At 39.1% G+C, this 15151-nt stretch overlaps 1 protein-coding gene across 1 annotated transcript in view; it reads right to left on the reverse strand.

Moving 5' to 3' along the window:
• Window positions 1-15151, reverse strand: part of LOC111236335 (alpha-1,6-mannosylglycoprotein 6-beta-N-acetylglucosaminyltransferase B-like) — a 111913-nt gene that overhangs the window by 4376 nt on the left and 92386 nt on the right. The window contains exons 9-14 of the mRNA XM_022765034.1: window positions 10059-10192; window positions 7580-7710; window positions 6416-6421; window positions 3687-3842; window positions 3273-3419; window positions 2680-2796 (exon numbers count right to left, since the gene is read on the reverse strand). Of these exons, the coding sequence (XP_022620755.1) occupies window positions 2680-2796; window positions 3273-3419; window positions 3687-3842; window positions 6416-6421; window positions 7580-7710; window positions 10059-10192 (691 nt within the window). The remainder of the gene's footprint in view (window positions 1-2679; window positions 2797-3272; window positions 3420-3686; window positions 3843-6415; window positions 6422-7579; window positions 7711-10058; window positions 10193-15151) is intronic.

Here is a 15151-nt window from a genome sequence, read left to right on the forward strand (position 1 = left end):
TGGATGAATGTAAAATGTCCTTGACATCAATGCTAGTATCAAGATACAGTATATTGCATTAGCTGATTTAATAAACTGCTTTCTTTATACCATATTTTTGAAATCAGCACAGAAATATCAATTAAAGTTTCATGACTGACTTAAAAGAAGTTGTTACAGAAGTGTAACATACCAAAACTTTTAACAACAAACACCAGTCTACAGAGAGATCGAGGTGGCTTGTCTTTACGTCCTTATGCAAAACACCTGCTTTTGTAAATGATACAAAACTCACTAAATTGCATTTCCAATCTGAAATCAAAGTTGTCTAATGTTCAGCCACGTGTGAAATCAGACTTGGCCCATTTCAAGAAAACCACTGAGTAGCAAGTTTGCAGGGATGATGCAATTTAAAAAGTTCCACACACTGCAGATCTGATCAAAGCCTTATGTTAATCTACTTTGTAAGCTGGAGCAGAAAGTAAACACGTGAATAGGAGTGACACAGGAACAGGTAACAGTTTTCTTTCTATTACTTCTCTCGTTTAGCTTTACTTAACCAGACATGGTGAGTTAGAGCACATTCTCATTTACAGGACCAGCTCTGGGGAGAGAGATTTTGTATTGGTTTTAAATAAAGATAGTTCACAAGTGCAGTCCACATTAATGTACCACAAACCAAAAATATTCCACTTTTATCAAAACATGTGGTTTGGAAAATAGCCTTCACCTTCTTTTAAGGCAAATTCTGATTTTAACCAACTGCATCATGAAATATTGAACCATAATTTGTGCAAAGATGGCCAAGGGCTTCCACTGCAAGCAAATAGGTCAGAAAGGAGGGAGAGAGAATGAAGGACACAAACTGAAAAATGCAGCGATAGAGAAGGAGGAATAGAGGATGGTAAGGGAATAACAAAACCAAGGATGAATAAGAAAGAAAGAAAGGACAGAGAAAGAGAGACAGAAAAGAGAAAAGAGACAGAAATAGATGGAGAAAGGATTTATTGGAACATGAGGACTTGTCAGCGAGAGATTGCTTTGTCCTGCATGAGTGAACATAAGCCTCCACACAGTGTATGTGCGTATGTTTGTCTTGTGTGTGTCTTGTAGTTAATGGCTGTAATATGCAGGTAAGGCTCTTTGAGCTGGTACGCCTGATCTGTGCAATTTCAATGTTCCTGACGCTATGATCCAGTTGTGGCTATGTGTCTGTGTGTGTGTTTGGGTTTGAATAAGTACCAGCAGAATAATATTATCTGACTCTCTGTGTGTGTGTGTGTGTGTGTGTGTGTGTGCGCGCGCGCGCGCACACATGTGCGTGTTTGCTGGGGCATTGTGCCTCCAGTGAAGGGTGAAGGGGTCCATCAGCTCTCGCTCGGTGGTTTGACAGTGTAGACGGAGACAGAGCAGTCAGCCAGTGCTGCTGAACTGTAGCTTGTCTGAGAAAACAGACAAGACACACACACACGCACGCACACACAGCCATCACTATAGATATCACCTTTTGTCTAATATCCATGCAGACTACCTCTAATCTGCTAAAGGCGCAAACTATTACAGAACATTTAAAGGATCAGGCAGACAAGCTGTCTTCCTGCTGTATATGATCCCTCAGTGCCCTTCATGCATTCAAGATCGGTTCTTTATTGGAGTGTTACTGTGGCTCGAACATGGAATTAGCTAGATAGCTGAAATGGAAATAAATAATGCCAAAGCCACACAGCGAGTCATCTGATGACACTTGGGAACAAAACATGAAACATTTCTTTAACTGTGAATATATCACTCTGTCAGATGTAAAAATAACTTAATATGAATATCTATTGCACAGCCAACGTGCCTCCTGCACGTGTTCTCTAGTCATGTACAGGCATGTGCACAATAGTTTTCTGCTGCTCAATAACTCTTTGCAAGTGTCACTTTCATGCACTTGATTACACCTGCAGTCTTAACTTTTGAAAACATCACTTAGTTTGAGATATAAAAGGTTTATGCTGTGGTTATCTTAAAGTGCAAATTGTGTCTTGTTGGCACATTGGTCTTCCATTTTAATGAGAATGAAAGGCTTTCGTAAGCTTTAGTCGATCTGGCCCTCAGACTCCCTCTAAATCTTTCTATTCCTTGGTCTATATGTTCTTCTCTTTTGCTCTCTGTTCTTTCACCATTTTCTCCCCCTCTCTCATGCTTTCCAGAAAGAATGAATGTGCCCAGTTGACTCCTTAATTAACCTCTCTCCCACTCTTGGCAGTTTCTAGCATCCTCATGTTCTCTACCAGCCCACATTTCCTGCGTGGAAAAGTTCAGCACTGCAATATCAGACTGCAACATACATATTGACAAACTTGCTCTGCAAAACTCTTCTGTAGCAAAGCTACTGTCCTGTTGTATTAAATTTTAGGAAAGCTTGATCAATGTCCCAGTGACAACAGCAGGTCCAGTACTTTAAACTTCATCACAGGTTCTTAATGGGAAAGGTAAGCAAAACACATCAACGCCTAGAACATGGAACAAGGACTTAAATAATCTAACCTCACTGAATATAAGAATAGAGTGATTTATTATCACAAGCAATACAAAAATATTATTTATATATTATTTACTTAAACTGAACCAGTATTTATAGAAAGGTTTTTTATACTCAAGAACAAGTCTCATTTTCTGTCCTTTCACACTACAGTGCACAGTGGGTGAGAATACCTTGGTCCTCATGATTTCCCTGATGGCAGAGTCAAACTCCAGGGAGTTGTTGTAGTCCACAGTCATGACGTGAGGTTTGCCAATGTACTGCTCTGCGTACGGGTGCTGGGAGGACACCTACAGAAGACACATGCAGGGCATACAGTCAGAACTCTATAAATAAATGTCTTTGAAATGTTATTGTGGGCACTGAAATAGATTATAAAGTCAATTTGATCGTATCAGATACATAAATATATTTTACAGTAATACCTTGGAAATTTCTCTAATGTGATACTTTTAGCACAGCGCTCAGACATCTATTTGTAACATTTGTAAGATGTGCTTGTCAGGGTTATTAAGAACGCACTCGCCCAATAGAATGTATTGCAGGGATTTCACCAAAGTTGTGTGATTAACCATTAATAGGAACATAAGTTGTTTTGTAACAGGAAGACCATGTTCCAGCTTCTTATCAAACACAAACGTGCTGTCTGAACCTACAGTTTGTCCCAGTTCTTTTAAAAGGACCTACTGACGAATAAAGTTACTTGGCAGCAAAAATATTCTTGCCAGTGACTTAGGCAGCAGAGCAACAACCGTAATGAGCTTACCTCTCTAGAAGTGGGCTTGCCTCTGAAAAACTCGTGATTGAGTGAACTGTGAGGTGGGTGGAACTTGGGCTGGAGAAAAATGCAGCCATTGGCTATTGCTTCAAGAGGGGCGGGGCCTTCGTAGGGGAAACCAAAGCCAATGAAGAGCTAGAAAAAAAAAGATCATAACTGTTATTTTATAAATATAGCTTTATATTTTTTTTATAGTATTTAGATCAGTTGTTGCAATGTGCCGTGTGTGCATGCCAAATCAGTTATGGAATAAATGTGAGGAGAGGTAGTGTGAGCCTGTGAGAGAGACAGAATAGAAGCTGCAGATGAAGAGTCTGTGTACGCTCAGTCCGACACCAGTAGTGAGTATTCAGCAGATGAAGTGTGTGTGTCTGCAGGTAATATTTTTTTTCAATCTCTTACCTTGGCCTTGCGCAGCAGTTGCTGCAGTTCATGCTGGGGCAGCAGGCCATGGTTCTTCACGAAGGCCGGGACCTCCGGAGGTCTCTGAGTCTCATAGTATACTGTGCCGTGGACCTCCATGTACCTGTGGAGAATCTGCAGGAAACCTTCCTTACCCTGCTGGGAGAGGAGGGGAAAAAGATGGGGTGATGAGATGGAGGGCAAGGGGTGAAGAGGAGGGTGTGTGAAAAAAGAGCGTGTTGGGAAAGAACAGCAAAGTGAAGAATATGATTAAAGACTTTGAGCCCAAATACAGTGTGCTGTGTTTGTTTCGTCTCTGATCTTGGTGTGAGTTGTCTGCGGTCTGAAAGTGTGGCTGTCAGCTTTTGGTGTCAGGAACATCTAAGACCAAGCCCGCGGTTCATACATCTTACAGAACACCTTTTACATGTGAAAACAACTTGCATTTTCAAATCAAATTTCTTTTCATTCTGAAAAATATATACAACATAAATATAAAGAAAAATTTGTCCTGAGAGTATGGATGAGGCCATGATCTTTTCATGTACTGCATGTTGTATTTAGAAGTCTTCTGGTCATATACTGTAAAAGAGTGTGTGTTTTCTTCTGGTGGTTTTGACAATTCTACCAGAAAAAAACAAGTCTTACTGAAATAAACCACAGAGTTACAACAGGCCAGAAAACACAGAGAGGAGAAAGAGTCACACTCGATACTGTGAATGTTAAACATGCATGGCACATGAACCACTCTGCAATGCTAATACCACTAGCCTGTTTTCTCTCCCTCTTGATTTGCAAGACCCATTGACAGAGAGGCTTCTGTGTTCTAGCATTAAAACTGGTCCTGAGATGTGGAATCTGGTTTAAAAGTTTTGGTATAAAAAATAAAAGAACATTTCCCATGTATGAAACAAGATTATTTAGTAAAAGAAAGAAAAAAAAAACACCTTAAAGGGAAAAAAATAGAATGTCATTCAACTCTGCTGTGCAGCATTCACCAAGTAGGTGTATCTCTTTTGCAAAATCATCATGCTGTGGCTTGTGTGGGTGTGCAGTTTGATAAAGCGTTACTTGTGCTTACTCATGTGCATTCATCTCTGCTTATTTGTTCAAACAACAGTAGCAATACATTTTGTGTGTGTGAGAGAGCCAGAGGGTCACACTTTCAAAGTCAAGGTTGAGCATGATGACTAGGAGTACAAAACAACCAACCAGCAACAGCTAACAACCAAAACTGAATCATGTGAATGGAGCGTAACCCTTGGGCCAGAGTATTGACTGGCCGTCTGGTGTTAAGCAGCTTACTGTATCCCTGTTCTGTGGTACGGACCCCCGCCGTTGTAATTGGAGGCTGTAGCAATCGATAGCTTCCTCTGTGAGGATTTTCCCAGCCAATTAGGAGATTAGCTCAAGCGCTAAGTGCAGCAGACAACATGAATTAGCAGTAGGAGAAACAGAGGCGTGGAAGAGTGCAGATTCCATAACCTGCACTTGCAGCTCTGTGTGTGTGTGTGTGTGTGCGTGTGTGTGTGCGTGCGTCCAAGCTTACTCAACATCACAACATGAATTAAATTAGAAATGGTAATAAATATGTTCTGCTGTTCTCGTTCTCATGCCTCTCCTCATTTCATGTGGATTTCAGATATTTAAGGACCTTGCTGTTGCTACACCTGTCAGGCTTTCTGTTCTCAAATGCTACATACTGTACTGTATGTTGATGGCAATGAAATCAGTCGCAGATTTACCGCACACATTTCTTAGTTATATTTGGAACAATGCTTCCGTGTTTTCAAACAGGGGCAGAAAAAGGGAAGCTTCTTGTTTTGAGCTGGCATCTGATGATCAGAAAAAATGTGAGATCAGACTTATTTTGTTCTCACGTAACCCTGTTCAGATGTTTAGCTTGAACTTGTTGCTATTTTTAAAAGTTTTCACTTTTGACATTTCAAGAGAAAGGCTTTCTGGATGAGGACAGACTGATGTGTTTGGTAAATGTAATGATATCTTAGATGATGTTTGCTGTGGTTGTTGGAGTGTTATCTTTCCTAAATCCAATAAACAGGAAGGCAGAGCCATTTCCACTAGTTACGGTTGCTAATCTGTGATTGGACAGTTGCTGTCTGGAGGAGGGGTTTAGCGAAAAGTCAATTCTCATCCAAGATGCTTCAGTGCTTCTACTGACAGTTTGGGAGCCTCAATTTACATCTCATTGTGGAAACCTCTCAGTAGATGGATGACAATAGAAGCACAAAATGATGAAATTATTGCTGTGAATAAGGTGGAAGTCACTTGAGAAGCTCAGCATCATCCATTAGTGCCGCTTTGGCCACTTTGAGCCCTGTTGTCAAAAGTTTCAGAGACTGAATCATCGGGTTAGAACATAATACTGATGTCCTTCAAATGACTGGCTGCCTGACCAGTCATTGTGCTCTCTGACAATTAAGAGCATGAAATGATAATCACTATTATACATAAAACTCTTCAAGAGTGTTGACTGCAGTGCTTTTGAAAGTATATGTGAATCAGTGATAAGTAGCTTCTCACAAAATCACTTATCTGAAATGAGACGTGATAAAGAGTTTATATAAATGCTTGTGTGTGTTAACGTGCATGTGTGTACTCCTTGACATGTTAACAGCTCAGAGTAACTTGCTTTTTTTTTTTTTGCATATGCATGGGCTGTGAGATGGACATAGCAGCAGTATTTGTTGAAAGTAACGGGCCCTTACCTGAAGCTAATGAGCATCCAGCCAGATACAAAGGTGCACCACAAAAGACAGAAAGAGAGAGAAAGAGAAAAATAAAATAAGATAAAATTTTGGATAGACAACAATACAACAATAGTGGAAACAAGAAAGAGGGAGAAAACAAAAATCACATATTATATTTTCTGCATTTTCACCAAGTTTCTGCAGATTAGAGTATTGTGCTTTAATAGTTTTTCATCTCCCTTATGTGCTTGTCTTTTTCACAAGCCACAGCTATAAAGAAATCCAGGGAACTTTACAGACAGACGATGGAAAGTAATGGCGGCAGACAACATCTCTATAATCATTTTAACAATGGAGGCACAATTGCCCATGTACAATATGCAAAGGAAGAGCAGACAGCTTTTGAGACAAAAATTGCCAGTAAATTAAAGTAGTGCAATTGTGTATCTAGAGCCACATGAAGCTGAACTGTAATGGTACGAAACAGCAGGGTGTGCAAAATGCTGTCATTGGATTTTTCTTTTAACACTGCAGTATATGGTTTTGTGTGTCTGTGTGTGTGTGGGTGTATGTGTGTGTGTGTGTGTTGTGAGAATCTGCATGTGTCAACTCTGAAAGTGACTGCTGTATGAAGAATTCAGCTTTTAACCTTTTGGCCTAACTCACCCGTTTGAATTTGACAGTGCAACACACAATGATTTGTGAGATGTTTATTTGTGCCTCCAGGTGTGAAACATTTGCTGTGCACACATGCATTACATGAACAGGGCTGTGTACTGTATACACACACAGGCATGTGTGCATGAACATATGTGTATAAGCATGACTGTGTGGCATATGTGTACATTTTCATTGTTGCTTACATATAGGGGTGTGTGTGGGTGTGGGTGTGTGGGTGTGTGTGTGTGTGTGTGTGTGTGTGTGTGTGTGTGTGTGTGTGTGTGTGCACGCATTTTCTGTATATACAATTGTCGCCCTCCAGGAAATTCACTTATTTTATACATGGAAACATTCAACAGCAGCATTACACAAAAGATTAACAATAGTAGAGACATACTAAGACGGTCTGAGTTTGTTTTGCCATTGTTGTAAGGAGTAAATAGCAAGCTTTTATACAGCTCCAGGATCTGTAGCAGCAACAACTAAATTTTCGTTTTTGTGTGTGTCATTTGATGTCTGTACCTTCCACATGCTGGCCTCTTTCCCGTACACAACAGCCATGTTGTTGACTTTGTTCTGCTGAATGCTCCTCTTCTCTGTCTCATTCAGCTCTTCCGAAACAAAGCCCATGAATGAGTTGTCTGGTGTGTGAGCTGTATGTGTGTATGTGAGTAATAAGTAGAGGCAGGATATTAGCAAAGAGAGAGGGAAAACATTACACAGAGACAGAAGAACAGAAGAGGGGGGGGGGGGAAGAGAAAACGTTTCATAGTGAGTGAGTGGCAGAGAAGAAAGACAGAAAAAGAGCACAGCATCCTTGTTTGCTTCAGTTCAATGGCAAAGTCAGCCTGATTATATCCTCCCTAAATATTATAAATAGTAACTGTCATGAAGCCAGCTGCTGTTGGGCTTAGATGGTTTTGGTAGTACAAGGTGTACAGAAAATATTTTTTAAATACTGGCTGCAAGATTGAACTACAAGTATATTCATAATTTCAGAATAACTTTTTCAAAACAACCTATTTACTGTGTCCTCACAGTTACAGCCTTTTTTCATATTTTTTTGCAGTGTATATTTTCATATATTGAATATCTGTAATAAATGACGGCACCTGCTGCTCTCTCGTATGGAGCAGCTGATAAAGGCTGAGTTAATCATTATAGCTTGGGACAGTGTGAAACAGTCAGCCACATATTGACGTTATAATGATCCTGCCGTTGAGTGCCAGCTATAGGTGAATGAGCGTGGTATTGTTGAGAGCTGAATGTGAGAGCAGAAGGGATTTAAGCAGTCAGTGTTTTAGTCAGGAACAGCGAGGAGACAGACGACAACAGCTAGGGCTTTGAAAACAGCAGATCAGACACATTGTGTAGCATGAAACAGAAAAGCAAATGAGCAAAAGACCAGATACAGTTTGAAGGGACACTAGCTAGAAGCTGTGGTGTTGCATAGCTGCATTAAACTCATTATCCCAAATTAATGGGATCAAGCAGCCAGACCTGTCAAAGAAAGTGAAAACACTGAATTTCAGTCATTTGATCATATTTAGAAAAACAATCAAAACTGATGACAGATCTTTGTGTGTGTGAATATGACAGTGAAGTAATTTAACTTTCATGTTTTAAAGTTACAAGTTACAATACATATGCTTGAACTAATTGAGTTTTTATGAGTTCAGGATGGGAGGATATGAAACTGTAAGTGCTAGAATTTGATGTAGTTTACCATTTTCTACTTATAGAAAGATTACTCATTGCTGGTTTTGATATGGATCCTTTCAGCTGGTTTCAGAATTACTTATGTGACAAACGTCAATGTGTGAGGATGGGGGTGGCCCAGTCTGTATTCCTGCCGGTTACAATGGGCGTCTTTGCATTGACAATACTATTTTGCACTGTATTGATGACGCTGTTCAATCAGCCATCGAAAAACTACAACTCTCCCTTCATGCACTGCAACATTCTCTTATAATCTTAAAATGATACTTACTGCAAAGACAAAACAAAATAAAACAAAAAAAAAAAAATCACCGTTTTCTTGAGATCCAAAAACATAGATGACTGTAATCTGCACATCTCTACCGTCAATGGTTTAAATATTGAAAGGGTTACAGAATACAAGTATCTTGGCATCTGGCGCGATGACGAATTTACATTTAAATACCACATCAGGAGCCTTGTTGGCAAACTGCGGCAAAGAATTGGCTTTTTATACAGAAATTAAACCAGCTTTCCTTTGATTTGTAGCGAGAAAATTGTTGAATCAACTTTCCCACCTGTTCTGGACTATTGGGATGTAATTTACAGACATACTGCTGCCTTCACTCTGAGGCCCTTAGATTTTGTTTGCTACTCAGCCATGAGGGTTATTACTGGTGATAGCTACAATGCTCACCACTGTATCCTCTATAATAAGCTTGGTTGTTCTTCTCTGACTGAGAGATGCAACAGGTATTCGTGTCTGTATGTCTATAAAGCCCTGGTTGGAAAATTACCATCATGCATCACATCTACGTTGCATAGGGACCCTGGTCCACTCCAGTGATTGGCCGGTTCTTCAGGTGCCTCGTGCCAGGACTGATTTCGGAAGGACGACTTTTTATATTAGTGCAGAAGACTTATGCAGTCTCTTGCAATGCAACCTTAAACTGAATACTCTTTTACCTCTTTAAGAATGTACTTAATAACCGTCCATCACCTGTCTGTAACTGTTTAAACTGACGATGTTGTTTATTTTTATGATTACATTTCTCATGGTAACTATTTTAACTTTTCTGTTTGTTGATTGTGTAATCTGGCATCATTGTAAATGAGGGTCATCCTTGATGAGTTCTCTGAGAATCCTAAATAAATTTATATATAAAAATGTATGCACATCCTTTATAATATACGATTACTGAATTACATGGGAACTCTGTATTGGATGAAAACACATTAAATTATGATTTTTAAAAAAAGAAATTCCCAGATTTTCAACTTATGAAAGTGAGTTTTTTCTTACGGAACATGGTCATATACTGCCTGGCGTTGAGGTTCCAGTAGCCCCAGTTGGTCCGGTATCCATGCAGGGTTGCATACTCCTCATGATTGTAAGCTGGCTCTGTCCCAAATGTGTCAATCACTCGGACATGACATCTGTAAAGACACAGGTCAACCACTTTAAAACTAGATGTTCCTGGTGTCTCCTGTGTTTAACAAATACCACGAACAATTTGTCGTTACCTCGTTAGCATTTATAAACAGTGTATAAGCATTAAAGATGGTTTATGACAGAATATAAAACTCTACACAATGAATGTTACACAATGAATGTTGTTAACTAGAACTTGATTGATGACACTGATAGTAACAGTTATCATTTATAAAGGACATGTCTTCATGACTTTTGAACACATTTATATACAGTTTTGAACCCTCTTGTGAATGATTTGTACATGAATATAAACAGTTGATAAATGCTTTATAACACTATAATAATAGTAATCAGAATATAATAATAGATATCATAATTAGTTATATTATACTTTGTTATAAATATCTTATGACCATGTTTGTTATATCTATACACCAGTTATAGATGCTTCAATGTGGATTCATAATTGTTGACAAAAACACTAATAAATGCTTAAAATGCTCTTATAGTTTCTTGCTTGTACTGTACAGTGTGTTATAAATGTTTATGTAATGCTTATAAATGCTATGTAAGCTATTGGTGGTTAAAATAAAGTGTAAAGTGTAACCCTGATATCAACAACCTATATGCTCGTTATTTTGTGTTGACACACTATGGAAACCACCAACATAAAAAATGTTGCAGTTTCCTCATGTATACTTCTAGTACAACATTTGCTTCTCTAATGAAGGATATTTAGGAATCTCAGAATAACAGTCTTTTGAGCATTTTGTTGTTGCTTAATATCTTTCTCATTTTCCAAGTTGGATATTGACTTCAATTAATTATAAGATTAAAAGTAATAGACATATTTTTTAGGATCAGCTGAAAAATATAAGAAATTTTCTTGAATCTGGATCACAACATTAGCATTTCTTTTCTGAGCTTATAGTGATCTAAGCTCTGCCTCACTTGCAGAATACACCTGGAGGATCGTCCCAGATGCTGACTAAATTGCATGCTAAATTTACTCGTTTTGCGAGCACAAGCTAAATGCAAGGTGCAGCACAAACTTGTGCTGCATGTTCATGTTAGTAAATCTGGCTCTTTGTGGTTTAATCTGTCTGTGTATCCAGCTTTGGAAGGAAAGCTTGGGGATTCTTAATGAAAGAAAACCATTAATAGCAGAAAATTGTAACAATATTTAGCACAATACTGAAACTAATAGGATAAATCTGAAGGTTCGTGAAGAAAACAAACGCTTACAATGGAGAGAAGGCCAAAACAAGAACAACAGCAACCAGCAACTTTTTCTGTGTAACGTGGGAGGTTTGACATGAAAATGACAAGGAAAAAAAATCACTTTGAGGTTTAGAGGTTGGAGGTACGATGGTGCACTGATAGGCTTTCCAGGTGAATGCTTAGTAGAACTGCACTGAAGCACAACTGAAGCTGTGCATGAGCGCACATAACAGAGTCATACACAAACACATGTGCATGTACTCTCTCCCTCTCTCTCTCCCTCTCTCACACACACACACACACACACACACACACACACACACACACACACACACACACACACACACACACACACACACACACACACACCTCACTATGCTCTTGTCTGTACCAGGTGAGTGCGTTCAGTCTGGCCAGTCTGTGAGCTCTGGGGGATTAACAAGAGCTAAAGGTGGAAAGGTGGCAGACTCCACTTTCAGATCTCTGAGACTCTTTCCTGGCAGATAACTCTGTGTGTGTGTGTGTGTGTGTGTGTGTGTGTGAGAGAGAGAGAGAGAGAGAGAGAGAGAGAGAGAGTGAGGCAGTCCAGTAGCATTCGTGTCTGAAGAGCACTTCTATTGCCTCTGCATACTTCATTAGAAAGCTCACATATCTGTTTCCTGGCACATCTCTTGCCTTGAAGCTGCACACAGGTGTCTATTTTCACATGCTGATATTCTCATATTTATAAATATGTGATGTTCAATGCATTATTCTTTCACTGTAGCCACTGTCCCTGAACCTTGCCTGTGTTGTATTTTAATTTTCCAGAATTACTTTTCAAAAACCGCACTGAGCGGCCATTGAGTTGTTGTTTTCAAGTAAATGTGTGAATTTCAGTGCTCATTAATCTGTTTGATATGAATGTAATTAGAAACAGGTAGGGTAATAGTGATTGCTCATGTGGGAGTCTTACAGGATAAGCTGTCATTATGCTGGTATGGTAAAATGGTTAGATTTTATTTATTATATGGAATGAACACTATTAAAAAATGCTGACATGTCTTCTTGCAACTTTAGTATTATATTTTGACTGTGCATTCATTATCAGATACTTCTCCAGCATTCTGAACTGAGTTGTTGTAAGTCTCATATGCAGGGCGATCCTACAAATTAAATAATTAATAACAAAACTTTTAAGGATAGCTGTGTTTACTGTCTCTCCACAGATTACATTTTACAGTTCAAACTTTACAGAAGAAATAGCATAGCTCACAAGGTTACAGAAAATTAGCCTACTGATGCCTTCAGCTGTCTCTGTAACATGACCCTTGCCTTTCCCGTCAAAGCAGTCCCTCGAGAGTCCTCTGATCAAAGATCAAGTTTGCAACCATGCTGCATACACATATACAAGATGTTTTATTGCTGCTCTGTTTCATGGTGTATTGAAGCTGCTCACAGTGGAGAAATCGTGAGAAACGTATGATGGATTGTTTTTTCCTTTACTTGTTGAACACACAGTAAATCCTGAGCCCAGAAAAAAAACGCTCTGATTCCGATAAGCTGACAGCTGAGCAAAAGTCCTCTATTACTTTGCTTTACTATAGCTGGTCTAGGAACGTTTGGATGAGATGTCATGTTTTCTACAGCTGGGCACTTATCCCTTTGAATAAGCAAGGTAATGTTGACAGTGCTGAAGTGTTTTAAACAGAAAGCCCTTAGAGTTTCTTTGTAAAACTCTGTTAATAATGTATCACCCGTCTGGTATGTGACTCAGTCACCAACAACCACAGGCTCTCTAACCTGTGTCAGAAATTGACTTCCAAGAACATTCATTTAGCCTTGAATGCAGACATCTGCTGCACGCAAAGACAGAGTCCTTGGGTATTTGTTTTCATGTTTATGTTTATATTGATATTTTAAGGAGCTTCAACACAGAAAGCAATTCTTCTGAGGGCGTTCCAGTCTTATTCACGATAAGGTGACACCCCAATCTTGTTTGACACTTCTGATATTTCTGTCCTTGACTGCAGCATGTAAGAGGGCAACCTTTAAATTGACAGAGATGTAGCTTGGATATAAAAACAAGCGTATCTGCAAGAGGGAGTCAAAAAACATACACTTATCTCTGCAGCCTTATTTTGAGGCACCTCAGATGAGATTCTGAGAAAAATGTGTGTCTATTTGTACGGACCACAGAAAGCTGACAATGAATTATTAATAACAAATGTTAGTTTCCCTTGTCTCCATCTCCACTCACCCTCTCTCTCTAACCTGTGCTATCACATATCGCCAGCTCTAAAATGGTGAAAATGTTTCTGCCCGCAGATAAGAGGTCCCAGAGGGAGGTCAAAAAAGAAAAAGTGGAAGAAGAGGGGATAAGTGGAGGAGTAGCTGAGCTGAATATCTATCAGGAGATCAGAGTACGGAGCTAATCTGGGTTAAACGGCTGCTCAGCAAGGCTCAACAGTCCTCCGAAGTGAGGGGAAGATGGCAGGGTGGTGCTTTGTCACCCACAGTTTTCAGCTTCAACTATGGGGAGTTAGAGGAATCTGGATTGCATTGGACAACAGCAGACATTTTAAAATTGAGTTTTAAGATGTTGTTTCCTGCTTGCAACCACACATCAGCAGCAAATTTAAGTCAGCTAGAATCTTTTTATATGTAAAATGTGGATGCACACAATGATGGTTGTCTGTATTCAATCACAGTTCCTCCAAATTGACTAATATTTGTTTTGTGAAACAACAGCAGACAATTGGGAAAGCAACGTCCTTTTTTTTTTTTTTTTAAACGAATCTACCTGCTAATAGTGTTACAAATACAATCTTTAACAACAAGATGGCTGCATCAGTGATCTGCTTCTGATAATCATCCTTCCTCCTGAGTTGATATCTCTTTGTGTCTTTGGGAAGTGCTGGGGACCAGCTAAAACAAACCTTCTCAGTAATTTTCAGGTGGCTCTTTGCCTGACCAAAATGGCAGAGTCCCAATTTTAAAGCATTTTATTTTGCCAACTCAGTCAGTGCTTCAGGTCCAGGGGTTGCAGAAAAACTCGATTAGAGATTTGTCGGCCAGTTTGCTGTCAGCGGAGCATTCGTAACACATAGCCTCATATCAGTGCACCACGCCCGACACAGCAGTAAAGTGAGATGCAAGATGTTCCTTCACCTGAGTGAAGGGCATTGAGCTGCAGAGTTATCGGCTGATTGTGTCAGTTTAATGCTACCCAGAAGCCTCTGTCTCCATCTATCTCTCTGTCTGTCTGTGTTTGTCTCCATCTCTGTCTCTCTTTCTCTCAGTTGCTTTGTGGGGAAAAGCTGTTTCAGCCTTAGAGATATAGAATAATGAGGCTAAGACCGTTGTACAGATGTTAGATACACAAAAAGTTTGTGTTATGCCTTCTTCCATGAGACCTTAATTATTAATGTGTTCTTGTCCTGATGACATGGATGATGAAAATAAGTCTGAATTTTTTTCTGTTTATCAATTTTATCTGTAATTTATTGAAGAGTTTTAAAAATCTTAAGGAAATTTTGCTATCTATAACTGGGCCGATTGTCCATTGTATGTATTAACTGTGTATGTCCATTATGTGTTATTACGTTCAGAATTATGTAAAAACATATTACTATGTGGTTCATATTCATTAATACACTATTAACCTAATACATATACTGTAGACATAGATTAACATACAAACATATTTAAAGTTTTGAATTAAAGTATTTTACATTTTTAAGCACTTTACAATTTGATGT

Source organism: Seriola dumerili, unplaced genomic scaffold (assembly GCF_002260705.1).
Source record: "Seriola dumerili isolate Sdu_G_001 unplaced genomic scaffold, Sdu_1.0 BDQW01000621.1, whole genome shotgun sequence".
NCBI lineage: Eukaryota > Metazoa > Chordata > Actinopteri > Carangiformes > Carangidae > Seriola > Seriola dumerili.